Source organism: Phyllobates terribilis, unplaced genomic scaffold (assembly GCF_046119375.1).
Source record: "Phyllobates terribilis strain yellow unplaced genomic scaffold, ASM4611937v1 Scaffold_7__3_contigs__length_470593459, whole genome shotgun sequence".
Classification (NCBI taxonomy): Eukaryota; Metazoa; Chordata; class Amphibia; order Anura; family Dendrobatidae; genus Phyllobates; species Phyllobates terribilis.
In genome coordinates this window covers 194,345,933-194,366,358 of record NW_027362767.1, presented here as the reverse complement: position 1 = coordinate 194,366,358, position 20,426 = coordinate 194,345,933, and the positions used below count along the sequence as shown (strand labels likewise).

General features: G+C 45.7%; 1 protein-coding gene across 4 annotated transcripts in view; it reads left to right on the top strand.

Annotated features, from left to right (window-relative positions):
• Positions 1–20,426, top strand: part of MID2 (midline 2) — a 731,820-nt gene that overhangs the window by 150,543 nt on the left and 560,851 nt on the right. For 3 of the 4 annotated variants that reach the window (XM_073639642.1, XM_073639640.1, XM_073639641.1), the window contains exon 3: positions 19,044–19,139. The exons of the other annotated variant lie outside the window; for it this stretch is intronic. In XM_073639642.1, coding sequence (XP_073495743.1) covers positions 19,044–19,139 — 96 coding nt within the window. The remainder of the gene's footprint in view (positions 1–19,043; positions 19,140–20,426) is intronic. 4 annotated transcript variants of the gene reach the window in all.

The window sequence follows — 20,426 nt, the reverse complement described above, 5'->3', positions numbered from 1 at the left end:
TCATAAGGACTGCCACACACTGAGCTTGACACCCTGGGCACGGACCGGGTTACAGCCACTCGGAGACTACAACCCCCATCTGATCCGGCTCCGGGTATCCCCAACAACACTGGCCCAGGGGGCGCGTCATATGTATGAGTCAATCATACTCCTGGCCGGGGCCGGAGGGTATGTATGAGTTATTCATACTCCTGGCCGGGGCCGGAGGGTATGTATGAGTTATTCATATTCCTGGCCGGGGACGGAGGGTATGTATGAGTTATTCATACTTCTGGCTGGGGCCGGAGGGTATGTATGAGTTATTCATACTCCTGGCCGGGGCCGGAGGGTATGTATGAGTTAGTCATACTCCTGGCCGGGGCCGGAGGGTATGTATGAGTTATTCATACTCCTGGCCGGGGCCGGAGGGTATGTATGAGTTAGTCATACTCCTGGCCGGGGCCGGAGGGTATGTATGAGTTATTCATACTCCTGGCCGGGGCCGGAGGGTATGTATGAGTTATTCATACTCCTGGCCGGAGCCGGAGGGTATGTATGAGTTAGTCATACTCCTGGCCGGGGCCGGAGGGTATGTATGAGTTAGTCATACTCCTGGCCGGAGCCGGAGGGTATGTATGAGTTATTCATACTCCTGGCCGGGGCCGGAGGGTATGTATGAGTTAGTCATACTCCTGGCCGGGGCCGGAGGGTATGTATGAGTTAGTCATACTCCTGGCCGGGGCCGGAGGGTATGTATGAGTTAGTCATACTCCTGGCCGGGGCCGGAGGGTATGTATGAGTTATTCATACTCCTGGCCGGAGCCGGAGGGTATGTATGAGTTAGTCATATTCCTGGCCGGGGCTGGTTAGTGGGCATGACCTCGCTCAATACACTTCAAGAACTTACAATCGTAATATGTTCACTCCAGTTCACCCGTAATATAGTCATCTGAGTCCGGTCTTAGACTTCCGTTTTTTTAAGCAATTAATGAAAAAGCCATATCTATAACATGCTGTAATTTTTTAAATAATTGCAACAAAAAAGGGCACTTTTGGGGGAGATGAGCCACCTAGAAGAGCTGACTGTGACCTGTATGTGGTATCTTCTTATTGACTTCCAGTTAATATTTGGCCAGGATATTTTTTGCCCAGTAAAACGCTGTGATAGAATTGCTGTGTGAAGAGTGCGCCGCTGATCCCACCACTCCATACCCCACAGGCAGTGCTAGAAGACATTATCTGTTTGCTTTTCTTCTGGCTTAATCCATACAATTTCTCAGCTCTTTTCTTCTCTTGTTTAGTTTTCCTCCCTAGCGTGTGGAGCATTACAAGAACTGCAAAGATATAGGTCACATTGAAGTGCCACATAGAGGAGCAGCATTTATTTCTGCTTCACCCTCATTCTGGTGTAAAGACACTTGCTCTAATTCTCATAGGTCGCTTACTATCCCTTCATGTTAAAAAGATTGGGGAAAAAAATATTTTTAACTATCCGACTAGGGACTTTACGGTTAAAGGGGTATTCCCATCTCATTATGCCATGATGTATCGCTATGGGATAAGCAGAAGCAGAATATAGAGGCAGGCACTGCTGTGTGCACAAGGGTAACAGCAAGACCCTCAAGAGGCCTAAGTCAAGGGCCCCCTGCAAAACACTCCGGTGGGCTCAGCAGGCGAGATGAAAAAGCAATCAAAATGAACAACACAGAAGCATAAGATTTACGGAAAAGGGTATTGGGATAAGGGACGTCACAACCAACCTGTGACAAGCCGGGGGTGCATAGTCTCTAACACAAGGTTACCCAATGACCTTTAACCAGTTTAAGCACTAGTGAATACTTGCTGCAGCGTATGGGTGGGATGAATTTGTGTGGTGCAATCCCTGCTTTCTTTGGATTTATAGTATATTTCTTCGTTTTATCATTGCAAATGTTGCCTTTTTATTGTATCATTAAACGTGGAGGAGAAGACTAGCGGAATACACAGTCATAAAAGCAAATCCCCTTGGGAAGAAGTATGCAAATTAATTTCCTTTGCTTTGCCAGAAGATTTTTTTCAAGTATTACATAGGTGAGCTGACAACCCCATAAATCAATATCTGACCCTTTCACCAGCCTTGAAAGATGACCAGGGATAAATGCCAAGCTAGAAACTCATATAATGAAAGGCTGTTTTGGGGTATTTGCCCCTCATCAGTGCAGAGCAGAGTATGGGTGGCCTCCTTGAGGAAATTACTGGTTCTCCTTAAAAGGGTTGTCCACAACTTGGACAACCCTTCTCAATCGCAATGTTTTCCTTCAAGTATAATAATAGCTCCTTAACTCACCTCCAGTGCCCGTGCCGTTCCAGTAGAGTCAGCGCTGGCTCTCCCAGGGATTGCGTGACATTTTAATGTCTTGTGATCCTTAAAGCCAATCAGCGCTGGCTTCGCTCTCCCCTACTTCGGACAAATCAGACATTCGGAAGAAGTGAGAGAGCAGCTGCAGCTCTCAGTCCTCCGGATGGCAATAACATTCTCCGTGGGGGAGCCTGTGCTGACACCACTGGAAGGGCACCGGAGGGGAGTATAAATGTTATGTTGTTCTACAAAGGGGAAACATACTGCTTGAGAATTGGTTGACTGACTAGTGGACAACCCACTTAAAAAGTCCATCTGAGTATGGAGTATTACAGGCAATACACTAGGGGAGAAAAGTGTGTAAGTTGGCTCCCTGACAGAGTGAAAGAAACTATCTCTATCTCGTAAAGCGAGGAGGCTTTTAGTCATCTCATCTAGGTGGTATATGCAAGAATTTTCTTTCACTTTAAAGAAGCACTCCTCCTCATCCTACTCCTCCTCCTCGTAAAGTTTTTATCCTGTTATTATATTGCAGTCATCATATTATACAGCACTGTGCACTTACAATTGCTCATTTTGACTTTCTACCCAGTTAGTTCTTCTGTCTTCCATTACGTCTATGACATCAGGTGATTAATAACTGATGAGATGAATCCTTCTAAGCTGCGTGTAAAAGCAGGAGGTCAATTTTCCCTGTATGAGTCATGAGTCACTGCAAAATTCCCTTCTAGGGGGAGGAGCAAAGCAGCTGGGTCAGGAGGTGAAGAGGGGAATGATAAATGCTACATAGAGCAGAGAAAAGAAGAATTAGTTGTCGTACCCCTTGATAAAAGCATAAAGGGTTGCAGTTTTCAAAATGGCATAAGTTTTCTTTTTCCTATTGGGGGGGGGGGGGTTGTTCTTACATTATTTCACCTACAACATATTAAGCAAACTTGTAATATCCCACCGAGAAATAACAAAAGGTTGACGCCCATGTAAAGTACGGCTATGATAAGTGGAATTCTATATGAGTGTCTGGTATAGCTAGTCGTCAATCATTTAATTCCAAAAGAATGTGTTTCTTTACAGAACGGCGGAGTGTACGTTCAGATTAGGATCATCCACTCCAATGTCTGGGGATAATGTACAGGTCATTAGCTGTGGATAGGGGTATACTGTGCCGCAGGAGCAGAGCAATACAATGTAAATCTATAGGAGGTCCGTGCACATGCCGGGGTTCTGCTGTTGTTGAATTAAGTGTCTCTTGAAGTCTCAGAAGAAATGCCGCAGATTACATTTGTTTTGACCTCAGAGCTCAGCTCTAATAGGGTGAAGTGATGGCCTCGCTCCCTGCCCGGCAGCCGCTACTTACCCCGCAGAGCATCATTTCATTTGTTCCTGCTGTCAACCGGAAACAATAGAACATTTCATTCCTCGAAGGCCTAAACTATTAATAAGGTATCATTTACATGACGGGTTAAGCTCCTCTCCCTTTACCGACCCTTTCCTCTTTGCTGAAATCATATCATTTAATGGGGATTCCATGTCACGTGAATTATTGATGTGTTATATAGTCTTCAGAAATCTAGAAATCCTTCCAAATGGATTATCGTTAGCTCTGCTAAGCTCTCTACAGCCTTGATAAATATTGCATAATGCACAGTGGACAGATAAACAGGGTATAATGTGGCGTCTGCTATGGTAAATGACAGCTCCATTGAAGAGAGACGGATTTTATGGAAATATATTCATCTATTTATGCGCTTTGTGAAAGTAAACATTTCTGTTTGAGTGATTTTCACTTCACAAGACAGACGTGTGCACCGAAGAGACAGTCTATGTAACCCCGTGCTGATCGCTGTACTCTGCGTACTATTAAGGCGCCAGGCCTGTTACTACATTACTCTGCGTCTTATATTAGTTCTCATTCTTTTGTCAGTCTTACAGAATATCCAACAATGTATAGTAAGATTTCTAGTTCCGAGCTATTATTCTGTGGCTTCTTTCCATGTATACTATTATCTGTATATTCCAATTGGGATTTGAACTCTGACACTGTAGGTTCAGAGGCTGAGGCACCTTACCATTGAGCTATCCAGTCAAGTGATGTTATTATATAGGTGTGGTATTATCTGTATATGTAAATCATACAAATGCAGGACACAGTTTTGCGACTTCCAACAAGAGGAAAGTGCATTAAAGGAGTTTTCCATTGATATTAATGAGATATCCAATTGGTGGGGGTCGACACCCAGCAACTAGAGATGAGCAGATCGATCTGCAGGCAGAGGACCGAGTTCAAGTAAGATCTCCGGAAATTTGCGGTTTCACACAAATTCTAACATTTTGAGATTCGGTTTCAGTTGATGGCTGATGACATTTTGCATTGCTGTGTGGACTTCCTCACAATGCCCTACAGTTATGACATCTTACACATTACCGAGTCCATCACAGATCAGCAGTCCCTAGTGGAGCACAGTATATACAGCAGTAATTTTCTATCTTCAGGTTCACTGAGGAAATCTCTCTCTCCTGTAGAGTGTAAGCTCTTATGGTCAGTGGGGTTCTCTCTCTCTTCTGTAGAGTGTAAGCTCTTACGGTCACCGGGGTCCTCTCTCTCTCCTGTAGAGTGTAAGCTCTTATGGTCAGTGGGGTCCTCTCTCTCTCCTGTACAGTGTAAGGTCTTATGGTCAGCGGGGTCCTCTCTCTCCAGTAGACTGTAAGCTCATATGGTCAGTGGAGTCCTCTCTCTCTTCTGTAGAGTGTAAGCTCTTATGGTCACTGGAGTCCTCTCTCTCTTCTGTATAGTGTAAGCTCTTATGGTCAGTGGGGTCCTCTCTCTCCTGTAGAGTTTAAGCTCTTATGATCAGTGGGGTCCTCTCTCCTGTAGAGTATAAGCTCTTATGGTCAGTGGGGTCCTCTCTCTCTCCTGTAGAGTGTAAGCTCTTATGGTCAGTGTGGTCCTCTCCCTCCTGTAGAGTGTAAGCTCTTATGGTCAGTGGGGACCTCTCTCTCCTGTAGAGTGTAAGCTCTTATGGTCAGTGGGGTCCTCTCTCTCTCCTGTAGAGTATAAGCTCTTATGGTCAGTGGGGACCTCTCCTGTAGAGTGTAAGCTCTTATGGTCAGTGGGGTCCTCTCTCTCTCCTGTAGAGTATAAGCTCTTATGGTAAGTGGGGTCCTCTCTTTCCTGTAGAGTGTAAGCTCTTACGGTCACCGGTGTCTTCTCTCTCTCCTGTAGAGTGTAAGCTCTTATGATCAGTGGGGTCCTCTCTCTCTCCTGTAGAGTGTAAGCTCTTATGGTCAGTGGGGTCTTCTCTCTCTCCTGTAGAGTGTAAGCTCTTATGATCAGCGGGGTCCACTCTATCTCCTGTAGAGTGTAAGCTCTTATGGTCAGCGGGGTCCTCTCTCTCCTGTAGAGTGTAAGCACTTATGGTAAGTGGGGTCCTCTCTTTCCTGTAGAGTGTAAGCTCTTACGGTCACCGGGGTCCTCTCTCTCTCTTGTAGAGTGTAAGCTCTTATGGTCAGTGGGGTCCTCTGTCTCTACTGTAGAGTGTAAGCTCTTATGGTCAGTGGGGTCCTCTCTCTCCTGTAGAGTGTAAGCTCTTATGGTCACCGGGGTCCTCTCTCTCTCCTGTAGAGTGTAAGCTCTTATGGTCAGTGGGGTCCTCTTTCTCCTGTAGAGTGTAAGCTCTTATGGTCAGTGGGGTCCTCTGTCTCTACTGTAGAGTGTAAGCTCTTATGGTCAGTGGGGTCCTCTCTCTCCTGTAGAGTGCAAGCTCTTATGGTCAGTGGGGTCCTCTCTCTACTGTAGAGTGTAAGCTCTTATGGTCAGTGCGATCCTCTCTATCTCCTCTCTCCCACATGTGTATTTTCAGATCAATTACTAGCTTTCCAATATTGAGATTCACACAAATTTTTTCCGCTGTGAATCAAATTTTTGAGGAATATTCGGCAAGGTTAACAAATTCTCCCAGCATCCCCATTGATCAGCTGATAGCAGTGGCTGCTGCTGGGTTCTGCAGATCATTCCTTATTACTTGAATAGGAACTAATCTGCAGCACTCGTCAGTGTGACCGGGATGGCCAGGGCTGGAAACAGCTGATCAGAGGGGACAGCGGGTGTTAGCCCCCCACCCATCTGACATTGATGACTTATCCTACAGGAAAGTCATTAATATCAATTTAGTGGAAAACCTCTTCATTCAAGTTACATTCTGTCAATTGCAATAAGGAATTTCCTGTTAGAAAACATCGTAAAGTAACTTCTTAATTTATCATATGTGAAACTTGTTTTCTGACACCTTGTTGGACTGAAACAAGAAAAGAGACAAATTCTAAGCGTATTATATTTTTCGACTAGCCAGAACAAAAATGATGGCCCCAATTCATCAAGACGGGTGATCTTCATGCCGATTTTGATGAGGGGGTAGGATGGAGTGATTCATTAAGAGGCATACTTCTCTTAATAAATTTGAGCGTCTGACCCGTGGTGTGCACCTCCATATGCGCCTCACAACAAATCTTTCCACGGTTCCTAGAAGAGCAAAATTTTTGGCATAGGAAACGCCTCCGCTCGTCATGAATTTGACAAGCAGTAGTTCCCACGTCCCGCCCCAACCCCATGAATTTTGACAAGCAGTAGTTCCCACGTCCCGCCCCAACCCCGCTTACTTTGTCAGAGTTGGGTGAAAATGGTGTGAGAATGACAAAAGTCGCTACTTTTTAGTGTAGCCTCGAGTTGACTCAAAATTTTCGAAGCTTTTTACACCATATTTCTGGCTTAAAACCTTTGATGAATCGGGGCCTCCTTTTGCAAAATTTCGGAGCACAGAGGCTCCTTCCTCAGGCGACATTTATAACTGAATGACAGAGATAAGAGCATTGAAAACAAGATGTAACTGAACAAAGGGTGTTTGTACATGGGGTGATATTACATACCTCCCAACTTTTGAAGAACAGAAAGAGGGACATATTATGCGGCATGCTTAGCGCGCCACGTTAAATTTTGGTCACGCCCCTGTCCACACCCCAATTTACGCCCATTTACCATTTTCTTTCTCCCTGTACTTAATGAAGTATCTGCATTTTTTTAGGCTCCACATAGAAGCGTCTGAAGACTCTGCTGAACCCTGCGGTACTGATGAGTGAGCGTGTGTTGTTAACCCTTTCGGCAAGCACGCTCGGCATTTATGTTAGTGCCGCCGCAGCTGAATGTGTCACGGCTGTAGATGCCGAGCACACCGAAAATACTCTGCGAGCACCCGAGCGTGGGCACCGAAAGGGTTAAGAATCCACGCTCGCTCATCACTACTCTGCGGTTTTGGAGCATTTTCTTCTCGGCTTCTTCTGAAAAAAAACGCATGAAGAAAAATAACGCTGCTGCATTTTTAAGTGCAAAATCAAAGCTTTTCTGTATTATTAAAAAGAGTTAAAAACCCTGCTTCATATCTGCCCCAAAATCGCATCAAATAAGCGGGAAAACGCATAAAAGAAATGCAGCAAACACCAACAATCAGAGAAGATTGTTATTGTATCGTCTGGCGCAGACACCTGCAGAAAAAACCAGCAAAAAAACCGCAGTATTTACGCTACGTGTGAACACGGCCCCAGCATTACAGTTTTATTACATTTTTTGTGGGCTTAATAAAGAAAAAATATCAATCACGCCCTTTTTTTATGCCATTTACCGATCCCCGTAAACAATCTGATAGCTGTGTTCTGCAGGTCGTTAAAATTACAGGGACATCAAATATGTCCTTGTTATTTGCTGATTTGTGATGTTCATTATTTTTTACGAAATGCATTAAAAATGACAATAATTTTTTCAATATCAAATGTTTTTCTTTATTATTTTTTAGCAATTTTATAGACTGAAAAAAATCTCTTATTCTCCCTGTAAAATAAAATTACATATATGGTACCCAGCAGTGTATTTAAATCAGTACAATAAGCCTATAGTCACAGCCGGCAGTAGAGGTCAAGTAGACAGAATTCTAGCAATGATTCCTCTAGAGCTGGTGGCTCAGCAGGATAAGGGCCTGCTGTGTCAGTAATGTTTTAAGATTGTGCATTCAAGACCCAGGGACCCACAAAAAAAAATATGTTTTTGTAATTGTTCACAAATTTACTACTTTTATTTATAGGATCAAAAAAATAATTTTCTTTAGCTCAGTATACAGGCACCATAAAAATACATTGCTATACACAATATATTTCTATAGAGATGTATTCTCGGCTTCTGTACTGTCTGTGCGTCAATTCATTGCCTGCATTGTAGAGTCAAGTTAACTAAATCATCCTTTGTTCACCAGTGAGAGCTGTAGCTCAGTGGTTAGAGCTGTACTCAGTGGTTAGAGCTGTACTCAGTGGTTAGAGCTGTAGCTCAGTGGTTAGAGCTGTAGCTCAGTGGTTAGAGCTGTAGCTCAGTGGTTAGAGCTGTAGCTCAGTGGTTAGAGCTGTACTCAGTGGTTAGAGCTGTACTCAGTGGTTAGAGCTGTAGCTCAGTGGTTAGAGCTGTACTCAGTGGTTAGAGCTGTAGCTCAGTGGTTAGAGCTGTAGCTCAGTGGTTAGAGCTGTTGCTCAGTGGTTAGAGCTGTTGCTCAGTGGTTAGAGCTGTAGCTCAGTGGTTAGAGCTGTAGCTCAGTGGTTAGAGCTGTAGCCCAGTGGTTAGAGCTGTAGCCCAGTGGTTAGAGCTGTAGCCCAGTGGTTAGAGCTGTAGCCCAGTGGTTAGAGCTGTAGCCCAGTGGTTAGAGCTGTAGCCCAGTGGTTAGAGCTGTAGCTCAGTGGTTAGAGCTGTAGCCTCTGAACACTGAGTTCCCAGTTTGAGTTGTAGCAGATGTGATCACAGGAGAAAGAAGAGGTGAGTGTAATATAATTTAATTTATTCACTGACCAGTGAGTGGCCCCGCCCCCCTGAGGAGGAGGAGCTGCTTCAGAGAGGCGAGTATAAATAGAACCCGGGAGAACAGCTGAGCCCTGAAATCGGGACAGTTCCACAGAATTACGGGACGGTTGGGAGCTATGATATTATGTTCTTATGGTAAGGTTAAGTCACAAAACCGAGGCTGTTCTGGGACCTGTCAGGTGGGTTGTGAATTGTGTGCCTGTAGTGGATACAAATGTTATGTCTGGTTTACACAGGACGAGAACAATGAATTTTAAGCAAGCCCAAAAGATTATTTCTCCTGACGAGCAAGCATTTTGTTCCCTTGTGATGTGATCAGCAGCTTTTTTACACTGCACGATTATCGAGAAACTAGTGTTCCAAGAACTGTTTGTTCCCGATGATCTTGCAGTGTAAATGCACCTGACTTGACAGTTATCAGTTTTGATTCTTAGATTTTTTTTTCTGTCTGTCATTCTTAAAATTAGTTTTAATAATAGACAACCTATTATTAGCAGGATCCCTGTACTAATAAAAGCAGTGTAATTGTGGCAGCTGGAGGCCTACTATACACCCATGTGCCACTCATGTTAGAACTTTTATGAAGCCCAGCCTGGGCTGCCTAGGAGGTCATCTGTTTCGTAATACACTGTAGTATTGCTTACAATGTATTGAAAAGGTGATCAAAAAATCACGCATGTGTAATAAGAAGCAGTAAATTTCCTGGGGAAATCTTGCAGGATGTGTCACTGAGGAGGAAAGACTGCCATCTGCTGGCCAGGCGAGATCAAGCCGAACCAAGCTGTACTGGAAGATTTGAGAGGGGAATGAATATAGATGCTGGACCTGATCAGGTGACCCACATGAGGGACTTCCTGGATATAAGAACCCTGCATGCCAAACCGCAGGCAGATTTGGCGCCAAACAGGAGACCAGAGCAGACGTGCTCTAAAAATGCCACGGAGCCTAGTGTGACTGGCCTTAGCGGGAAGCTCGCGCCACTCAGGTGCTGGACACCGCCTGACAAGGTCCGGATCCCTCACAGAAGAACTCTGAGTTCCACCTACGCTGGTCAGGGCCAGGACCCGCACCCTGCGCTGGTCAAGCTTTCCAAACCCAACGTCGCCTGCCAAGAGTCAAGGCTTGGTCCTCTCCACCCCAAGCCTAAGAGACTACCTTCGATGGTCAAGCTGAGAAGAGCTCTGAGAAGACTGTGACAGGAGAGGCACCCCAGCAGTAGTGGAGGAAAAGCGTGAGTGAGCAGGGCCGTCACTTCCACCATTCACCCACGGTATCGGGACAGCTGGGATTAGGACTTCAGGTTGGGAGAGGGCCGGTTGGTTCATGTGAGGCTCAATTGAACTTGGTCGATTACATCAGCCTAGCGAGAAAACCCGGTGACCCTTGCTAGGGCCATATAGAAAGAGTACTTACGTGGTGACTCCCACGACTGGGTGCACATTTGTGAAAGGAACATTACTGTTACTTAGTGAAAGACTCCCTTTGTTATTTCAAGCTTACTATTGATTTGCTTTGTTAGTAACTGTTTAAAGTCATTGTTATATACTGTCTATAAAGTGGCTATGTCAATCCGTGACTGTTCCCGCCTCGTTGTCTCTGTGTGTTGCACTCCAGCACTTGTGTTATACACGTTAATATCCACCAAAGAGACTAATAAAAATAAAATATATATAAATAAGTACTGTATAAATGTACCTGATGAAGGAGACAGATCCGCTCCAAAATGCGTTGCTTGAATAAATGCTGCTTTATCTATGGTATCTCAGTTTTCCTCTTCACTGGCCGCGTTCACCAAGAGCATGCTGCTTTATTCCTATGCATAATTATCCTGAGACCTGACTGGACCCGTCAGGACGGCATGGAAGTAGCTGCTGCCTTGGGGAGTTTGAGCTATCGTACTTGTCTGTGTTGTGCCTACTGTTCATATACTCGCCTTCTGTGTTCACACACCGCTGGTGGTATCGCATGTAGGAGCCCTCTCCTCTCTTTCTCCTTACCAAGGTTCAATACCCTTCATATATGTGTGGCAAATACCTAATAACTAGTGATGAGCGACCGTGCTTGCCACTACTCGGAACTCGGGCCTGCATGTTTGGCGCTCTTTACAGAGCCAATGAACATGCAGGGATTGCTTGCCACTCACTGTAATGCCGTAGCCATGTTGGTTGTGGCATTACAGTGATTGGCTGGCCGCACAGCGTCATCGGGTATATATCAGACCTGGCACCGCCATGCTCGTCACAGTCACTTCGGAATCAGGCTGAGTAGGGAGAGGTGCTGCTGCTGCGTCAGGGAGAGATTTGCTTCTTCATATTTAGTATAGGTATTCCACAACATATATACAGTATATATCCATCTGAACCAACAGTCCTTCTGAGGACTAATCCAGCTGCATATAATCAGTGGTGATAGCAGTCGATACCCTGCCTGCCTGCCTATGTAGCAGACTGCACTGCTTATAGTGCAAGAGGGTCCATTGAATGTTCTGTCTGCTGCTGCTGTTACAGATATCTGTAGACATAGCCACAGGTATCAGGGGCCAGGGATAATTTTTTTTTATCTTAATCCTGATTATTTGCTTAAAAACCAGTTCAGAGTACAGCATTTTTCTACTTCATTTGCTTATTAGCACTGCAGAATACAGCCAGATCTTTTCCTTATTACAGAGATAAAAATCCAGAAATTTGAACGGAATATGGAAAATATTGGCCTCCTTATCCATTTTGTTGCAGTGTGTTGGTGAAGCTATTCACACAATGTCGCTGTGAAGAATAGTATTAGTAACCTATGCTATTTAAAACCATGGTTCTCCGTCAGACGTATAACATATAACTGCGGTTCAAATCCAGCCATTTGTAGTGAATGAGGAAAATATTGTCCTCCATTTAAAAAGGGCAAAGTGCGTGGCAAGGGTCGGGGAAGTGGAAATGATGGTGCTTGTGGAGGCTAAGGCCTTGGCCATGGGCAAGCTGAAATTGTGCCACAACAAACACTCACATCTCGATTTCCTGTCCCAATTACTAGGGAACCGCAGAACACCACTATTGAACATAGAGCAGTGTGAAAAGGTTGTTGGTTGGATAGCAGATAATGTTTCCAGTCACTTTGCCACCACCACCACCCTGTCTTCCACACGGTCAAGTCTCAGTAGCCATGAGTCTAGACCGCATATTCCTCAGCCTGATCCTCCTTCCTCTCACCATGCCGAGTGACCGGAGACAACTGATCCCACACTTTTACACTCAGAAGAGCTGTTTACCTTCCCCATTTGTAGATTCGGGCCTCTCGCCCGGCCAGCTTCAAGCTGGTAAAGAGGAGAACGCATGTAGCGATGCCCAAATATTTGAGCAGCCACGGTCACACGAAGGCAACGATGGGGAAGTGCAATTATTGTTGCAATAGGTGGATGATAATGAGACACAATTGCCAGAAAGTCAGGAGGAGGACCAGGGTGCGGAAGTGGAAGACAAGGTGGTGGATGATATAGTAACTGACCCAACCTGGCAGGAGGACATGCAGAGCGAGGACAGCAGCACACACGGGGAGGGAGACAGAGCACCCCAACAGGCAGGAAGAAGCAGTGTGGTGGCCGCAGACACAAAGCGGGAAAGCGTTCACCGTAACATCAACACGACGGAAGTTGCCAGTACAACTGTTAGGTTCTTCACAAAACTAGCAGCCTGACCACCACGAGCATGATCAGGCACATGGCAGCAAAGCACCCGACTAAGTGGGCTGAACCCCAGGGTCCAGAAACAGTGTCTGCGGGTGACACCACTGCTTGTTCCGCTGTTGTGCGTGCACATCAATCCCCTGTCCATGGTGCATGCGAAGATGCCTCCCGCCCTGCACCTCTCGCTGCACACTCTCAACTAGCACCATCAGCAACCACGTCCACATCCTTGTCTCAGCGCAGCGTTCAGTTGTCCATACCCCAGTCCTTGGAACGCAAGCGCAAATACGCAGCCAATGCCCCACAGGCCACACTACTAAATTCCCACATTACGTGACTGACTGCTTGTGCTCGAAATGTTGCCTTTTAGGCTCATGGAGATGAAAGTTTTCCACAACCTGATGGCTGCCGTCCCTCGGTACTCGGTCCCCAGCTGCCATTATTTCTCCCAGTGTGACGTTCCCGCATTACACGAGAAGTGTCCCACAACATTATCCCTCAACAACTTAGTTACTGGGAAAGTCCACCTAACCACAGACACGTAGACAAGTGTTTGTGGGCAGGGATGGTAAATCTCGCTGACGGCACTCTGGGTTAACATAGTGAAAGCCTGGACCCAGTCTTACCTTGGGACAGAAACCTTCCTCCCGATGCTGAGGATTGCTGGCCCTGGGTCAATGAGGGTTGCCCCACAGTCTACAGCTCCTGCACCTCCTCCTCCTCCTCTTCAGCCTCCATCTCTGAAATGACCCAATCAGTCATAAGCTAGAAGCACTGCAGCACTGCCTCGGCCAAGCAGCAACAGGCTGTGCTAAAGCTAATATGCTTAGGTGACAAACCACACAACACTGAAGAGTTGTGGACCGCTCTGAAAGAGCAGGCAGATCTGTGGCTGACACCGCTGAACCTACAGCCAGGCATGGTCGTGTGTGACAATGGCCGGAACCTGGTGGTGGCTCTGAAGCGAGGCAAGCTCACACACATACCATGCCTGGCCCATTTGCTTAACCTTGTGATTCAGCGATTTCTCAAAACCTACCCAGATCTGCCAGATCTGCTTGTCAAAGTACTCCGCGTGTGTGCCCATTTTAGAAAGTCAGCTACAGCTTCCGCCACCCTTGCCGTGCTTCAGCAGCGTTTGCAGATCCAGCTCACCGGTGAGTGTGCGATGCCCCCACGCGTTGGAACTCTACACTGCAGATGTTGGGAAGGATTTGTGAGCAGAAGAGGGCAGTTGTTGACTACCAGCATGAACACAGTCATCGGTATTCAGGTCAGACTCCACACATAAGACCTCAGGAGTGGACATGGATGTCAGACACCTGAACCATCCTCCAAAACTTTGAGGACGCCAACAAGATGGTGAGTGGCGATGATGCCATAATTAGCGTCACCATCCCGCTCCTCTGTGTTCTGAAACGCTCTCTGCTCACAATTAAAGAGGATGCATTGCAGGCGGAGCACACTGAAATGGAGCAAGGAACCATACAGGGTGATTACACACAACCCAGCCTCATCTCATCCCAACAAGGATTGGGTGACAATAGAGAAGAGGAGGAGGAGGAACAGGAGCTAGTTTCCAGCGATATAGATGGTACTACCTGCACAACTATCATACCATTTGTTCAGCGTGGATGGCCAGAGGACAAAGAGGAGGAGAAGGATGAGGAGGAGAGCATGGACAGTCGTCCTGTTGAGGAGGACATGGAAGTCTTGCCTGTTAGCAGTCTGGCACAGATCGCTGAGTTTATGTTACACTGCCTTTTTCGTGATCCGCGCTGTCCAAATTTTGGGTGACAGTCATTTTTGGCTGGTGACACTTCTAGACCCACACTACAAGGAGAAATTTCTGTCTCTTATTCCCACGCCAGACAGGCCTAATAAAATGGGGCAGTACCAGAAGGCCATTGTTGCTTAATTATTAAAAAAATTCCCATCTGAAAACGCTGGCGGCTGAGGTCACACTTCGTTGGACAAGCAAGGAGTACAGGCGAGAGAGACACAAATGCAATCCAGCAGTGGCAGAGGAACACTGTCAAAGTTCTGGGAGCGTTTTCTCAGACCCTCCCATCGCACAGGCCCTGAGGCGTGGGGTACTCTCACAAGGAAGGAAAAGTTTCAGAAGATGCTGAGGAAGTTGAGTACCTTGCCAACCGTACCAACGTCCTCCGTGATTACTCTGAACCTTATAATTATTGGGTATCCAAGCTGGACACGTGGCATGAACTGGCTCTCTACGCCTTGGAGGTCTTGGCCTGCCCTACCGCCAGCGTTTTGTCAGAGCGTGTTTTTATTGCCGCTGGTGGAATTATAACTGATAAGCGCATCCGCCTGTCAACTGAAAATGCTGACAGGCTGACTCTTATAAAAATGAACAAGGGCTGGCTTGGGCCAGACTTCTCAACACCACCGAATGATAGCAGCGTAACATATACAATATATATCAAATACAGTGTCTTTTTTTGGGGAGATCTAAATCTATTCACACACACCTCTGTCTTCACACCCACACATGGGTATACGCTTCCTCATTTTGTCTATTTGCTCTTGTCCTCCTCCTTCTTCTCATCCTCATCCTCCACCACCATATTCCCACCATACAGTATTTACCATGTCACAATAGCTATGTCTCTTGCAAGGGGCATTGGAGTTCCTCTAAATTTTTGGCAGCCCTTGCATTCACTGCATAGGCAAACAGTATGGGAGACCTACTTCCTAATAATGGGAACTTTGTTTTTAGGAGGCCCTCCTCTACGTCTCTTGCAAGGGGCATTGGAGTGCCTCCAAATTTTTGGCAGCCATTGCAGTCACTGTATATGCAAGAACAGTATGGGAGACACACTCCTTTCTAATGGGAACATATTGTACTCATTACTGAGGCCCACCTCTATGTGTCTTTAAATTGTTACTGGGGTTTTTCCTAAATTTGGTCAGCCGTTGGACTCACTGCATACCCTATAACGGTATAGCCGACCCTCTCCTTTCTAATGGGAATTTGTCATTACTGTGTCCCAGTTCTCTGTGGCTTTAAATTGTTAGTGGGGTTTTTCCTAAATTTTGGCAGCCGTTGGACTCACTGCATACCCTATAACGGTATAGGAGACACACTGTTTAACTCCTTAACGACTTTGGGTTTTTCCTTTTTTTGCGTTTTCATTTTTTGCTCCCCTTCTTTTTGTTAAAAAAAAAATTCAAATAATGGCACCATTTTCCGAGACCCGTAACGTCTATATTTTTCGGGATCTGGGGCCGGTTGCCAGCTTATTTTTTGTGCGTCGAGCTGACATTTTTATTGATACAATATTGGGGTAGATCCGATGTTTTGATCGCCCGTTATTGCATTTTATTTCAATGTTGCGACAACCAAAAAAACTTAATTATTGCGTGCAGGGGTCTGTACTAGGCCCAATGTTATTTAATATCTTTATTAACGACATAGTCAACGGGATAAATAGTAAAATATCAATATTTGCAGATGACACAAAGTTATGTAAAACAATTAATACAAAAGAGGACAGTGCAGACCTACAGAGGGATTTGGATAAGCTGGGTAGGTGGAGCATTAAATGGCAAATGAGGTTTAACGAGGAGAAATGTAAGGTCATACATATGGGAAGGAAAAATGGAAGTCACCAGTACTCACTGAATGGGAAATCATTGGGGAATTCAGAGATGGAGAAGGACTTGGACATCTTGATTGATAGCAAACTAAATTGGAGTGCCCAAAGTCAGGCGGCTGCTGTAAGGGCAAACAGGGTAATGGGATGTATCAGAAGAGGTATAGCTGCAAAGGATGAGAACATTGTTCTTCCACTGTACAAAGCACTGGTCAGACCACACTTGGAATACTGTGCTCAGTTATGGGCCCCAATATATAGAAAGGATATAAATGAGCTTGAAAAGGTACAAAGGAGGGCAACAAAATTAATAAAGGGAATGGAGGGACTGCAATACCCAGAGAGGTTGGCAAAACTAGGACTATTCAGCCTGGAAAAGAGAAGGTTGAGGGGGGACATAATAAATGTGTACAAATATGTTAGGGGACAGTATAGAGACCTTGCCCGGGATTTGTTCAAAAGGAGGGATATTACGGTAACAAGAGGGCACTCACTAAGACTGGAAGAGAAAAGGTTTCAGCACCAGCATAGGAAGGGGTTCTTTACGGTAAGAGCAGTGAGAATATGGAATTCACTGAGTGAGGAGACGGTAATGTCGGATTCACTACACCAGTTCAAGCGGGGACTGGATGCATTTCTAGATACCAGGCAGATTTCAGCGTATACTTAAAAATAAAATAAAATAGTAGGTTGATACAGGGATTTATTCTGACTGCTGGTTTCAGAGTCGGGAGGGAATTTTTCCTCAGGTGAAGATTGGCCAAATCATTTGGGGTTTTTGCCTCCTCTGGATCAACTTTAGCAATTACAGAACTAACAGGTCGAACTTGATGGACGCAAGTCTTTATTCGGCTTTACAAACTATGTTACTATGTTTAGAATTTTTTTCTTGTTATGCCGTTTACCGATCGGATTAATTCTTTTTTTTATATTGATAGATCGGGCAATTCTGAATATGTGTATATGTTTTTTTTATTATTATTATTTTATTTTGAATGGGGCGAAAGGAGGTGATTTCAACTTTTATGTATTTTGTTTTTTTTATATTTTTAAAAACCTTTTTTTCTACTTTCTGCAGTCTTCAATAGCCTCCATAATAGGAGACTAGAAGCTGAAGTTATCTGATCGGTTCTGTTACAGAGATCGCCTCAGTGTAGCAGAAATGCTCACTTGCTATGAGCGCTGACCACTGGGTGGCACTTATAGCAAGTGAGACAGGAGAACCACAGGGGTGTGCTGCAGACTCTGGGTTGTCATGCCCACCCATGGGTGACCCGCGATCATGTGATAGGGTCACCGATGGGCGGGGCTAATGCCGCACTTCCAGCGCAGCGATGTTAAATGCCGCTGTCAGAGATTGACAGCGGCATTTAACTGGTTAACAGCTGTGGGTGGATCGTAATTCCACTCGCAGGTGTTGTGGGCACATGTCAGCTGTAAGGATCAGCTGACATGTGCCTGGTTCAGTGCGGGCTCAGCGCCGGAGCCCGTGCTGAACTGGGGGTGATGGCCTAGGGCGTATCGCCCCAGGTCAGTAAGGGGTTAATAATGGGAACAACAAAGCATTGCCCACTGCTGGCCCTTAAAGAATAGTAAGGGCCACCTGAAGGCCCTATAAAAATAGGCTTTGTGACTTTCAGATTTCAGTAAATGAAACTGGATGTCTCACACAGCACATGGCGAGATAAGGTTGTAAAATGTTAAAATTACATTTCCTGGTGAATGCATTTGTCTTTGTTGAAAGCAATACAAAAGTGCAAAAACGCATAAAAAACACTACGTGTGAACATAGCCCAAGGTGTGGAGGAGTATTTTTGATCTTTGGTTATTTATTTTGCCTTATACACAAGTCTTTACCCTGGAAAGGATGTTCCTTAATATATTTCCCAGGAAAATCAATTTTGGTTTCTTTTTTGCATGTTTTATTGTGAGTCTGTAAAAGTGGTGTAATACTCTGACAATATTGTTGACAGCAGTGACCTGGGAGTCCAAAATGCTTCCAGGGGTCTTCCCCATGCTGTTCCCATGTCATTTTTGCACTGTCCCCATCGATTTGGGCAATTTTTAGGCCCTCTGCAGACCGCTAGGGGGAGCTGCCTGAAAAATGCTCGAGTTTCCATAGACTTCCATTGGGCTCGTTGCTCGGGTCGAGCACCCGAGTATTCCAATGTGCTCGACCCGAGCATCGAGTACCCGAACATTTTAGTGCTCGCCCATCACTAGTCATAACCTTATTTTTCTTCTGGTGGTTTAGTAGATTCTATTCTTTCTATAATATAAAGCCCCTCTTCAGGCGCTGACTTCCTTACGAACCTGTAGTAGCGTGTGTTTACACATAGCAGCCAATCGAAGAAGCCGAGAGCAGCCTGAACCAATGATGAGGCAGGGGTGTGTCTCAGACTACCTCAGACTTCCTGATGCAGTCACAGAGATAATGAGCTATGGCTTCAGTTATACACTATTGTCACGATGTTCACTGAACGTAGCTCACATTGACATTTATTTCACTGGCGTCTAATCTTCAGCCTTTCTCTGTGTATTTTTCTGTAGCAGACTCTGGAATATAATATCAGCAATCTGGTCAAGCACAGCAGTGAACTGGAAACCCAAATGGCAAAGCTCATTCAGATTTGTCAGCAGGTCGAGGTAAGAACAACTTCTATACTCACTACCTGGTACTACACTAAGTGGAATATATAGTTGGGCAGGTTATTACTGCTGGAATTATCATTTATTAAAGGGAATGTGTCAGCAGTTTTTGCTATGTAATCTGAGAGCAGCATGATGTAGTGGCAGAGACCCTGATTCCAGCGATATGTCCCTTACTGGTCTGTGTATTGATTTTTCAGTACAATCATCGTTGTATAAGCAGGAGATTATCGATACTGAACTAGGTGTCTCGTGCCTCCTATTCCAACCGCGTTCCCACCACTGGCTGCTTTGTGTCAATATAAGTGTACACAGAAAGCTGCCAATCAGTGATGTGGGAGGGGTTATACACAGGAAGCTGCCAATCAGTATTATGGGCGGGGTTATACACTGGAAGCTGCCAATCAGTGAGGTGGGTGGGGTTATAAACAGGAAGCTGCCGATCAGTGGTGTGGGCGGGGTTATACACAGAAAGCTGCCCATCAGTGGTGTGGGTGGGGTTATACACAGAAAGTTGCCAATCAGTGGTGTGGGCGGGGTTATACACAGAAAGCTGCCAATCAGTGGTGTGGGCGGGGTTATACACTGGAAGCTGCCAATCAGTGAGGTGGGTGGGGTTATAAACAGGAAGCTGCCAATCAGTGGTGTGGGTGGGGTTATACACAGAAAGCTGCCCATCAGTGGTGTGGGTGGGGTTATACACAGAAAGTTGCCAATCAGTGGTGTGGGCGGGGTTGTACACATAAAGTTGCCAATCAGTGATGTGGGCGGGGTTATACACAGGAAGCTGCCAATCAGTGATGTGGGCGGGGTTATACACAGGAAGCTACCAATCAGTAGTGTGAGCGGGGTTATGCACAGGAAGCTGCAGATCAGTGGTGTCGGCAGGGTTATACACTGGAAGCTGCCAATCAGTATTATGGGCGGGGTTATACACTGGAAGCTGCCGATCAGTGGTGTGGACAGGGTTATACACTGGAAGCTGCTGATCAGTGGTGTGGACAGGGTTATACACTGGAAGCTGCTGATCAGTGGTGTGGACAGGGTTATACACTGGAAGCTGCTGATCAGTGGTGTGGACAGGGTTATACACTGGAAGCTGCTGATCAGTGGTGTGGGCAGGGTTATACACAGGAAGCTGCCAATCAGTATTATGGGCGGGGTTATACACTGGAAGCTGCCAATCAGTGGTGTGGGCGGGGTTATACACTGGAAGCTGCCAATCAGTGGTGTGGGCGGGGTTATAGACAGGAAGCTGCCGATCAGTGGTGTGGGCGGAGTTAT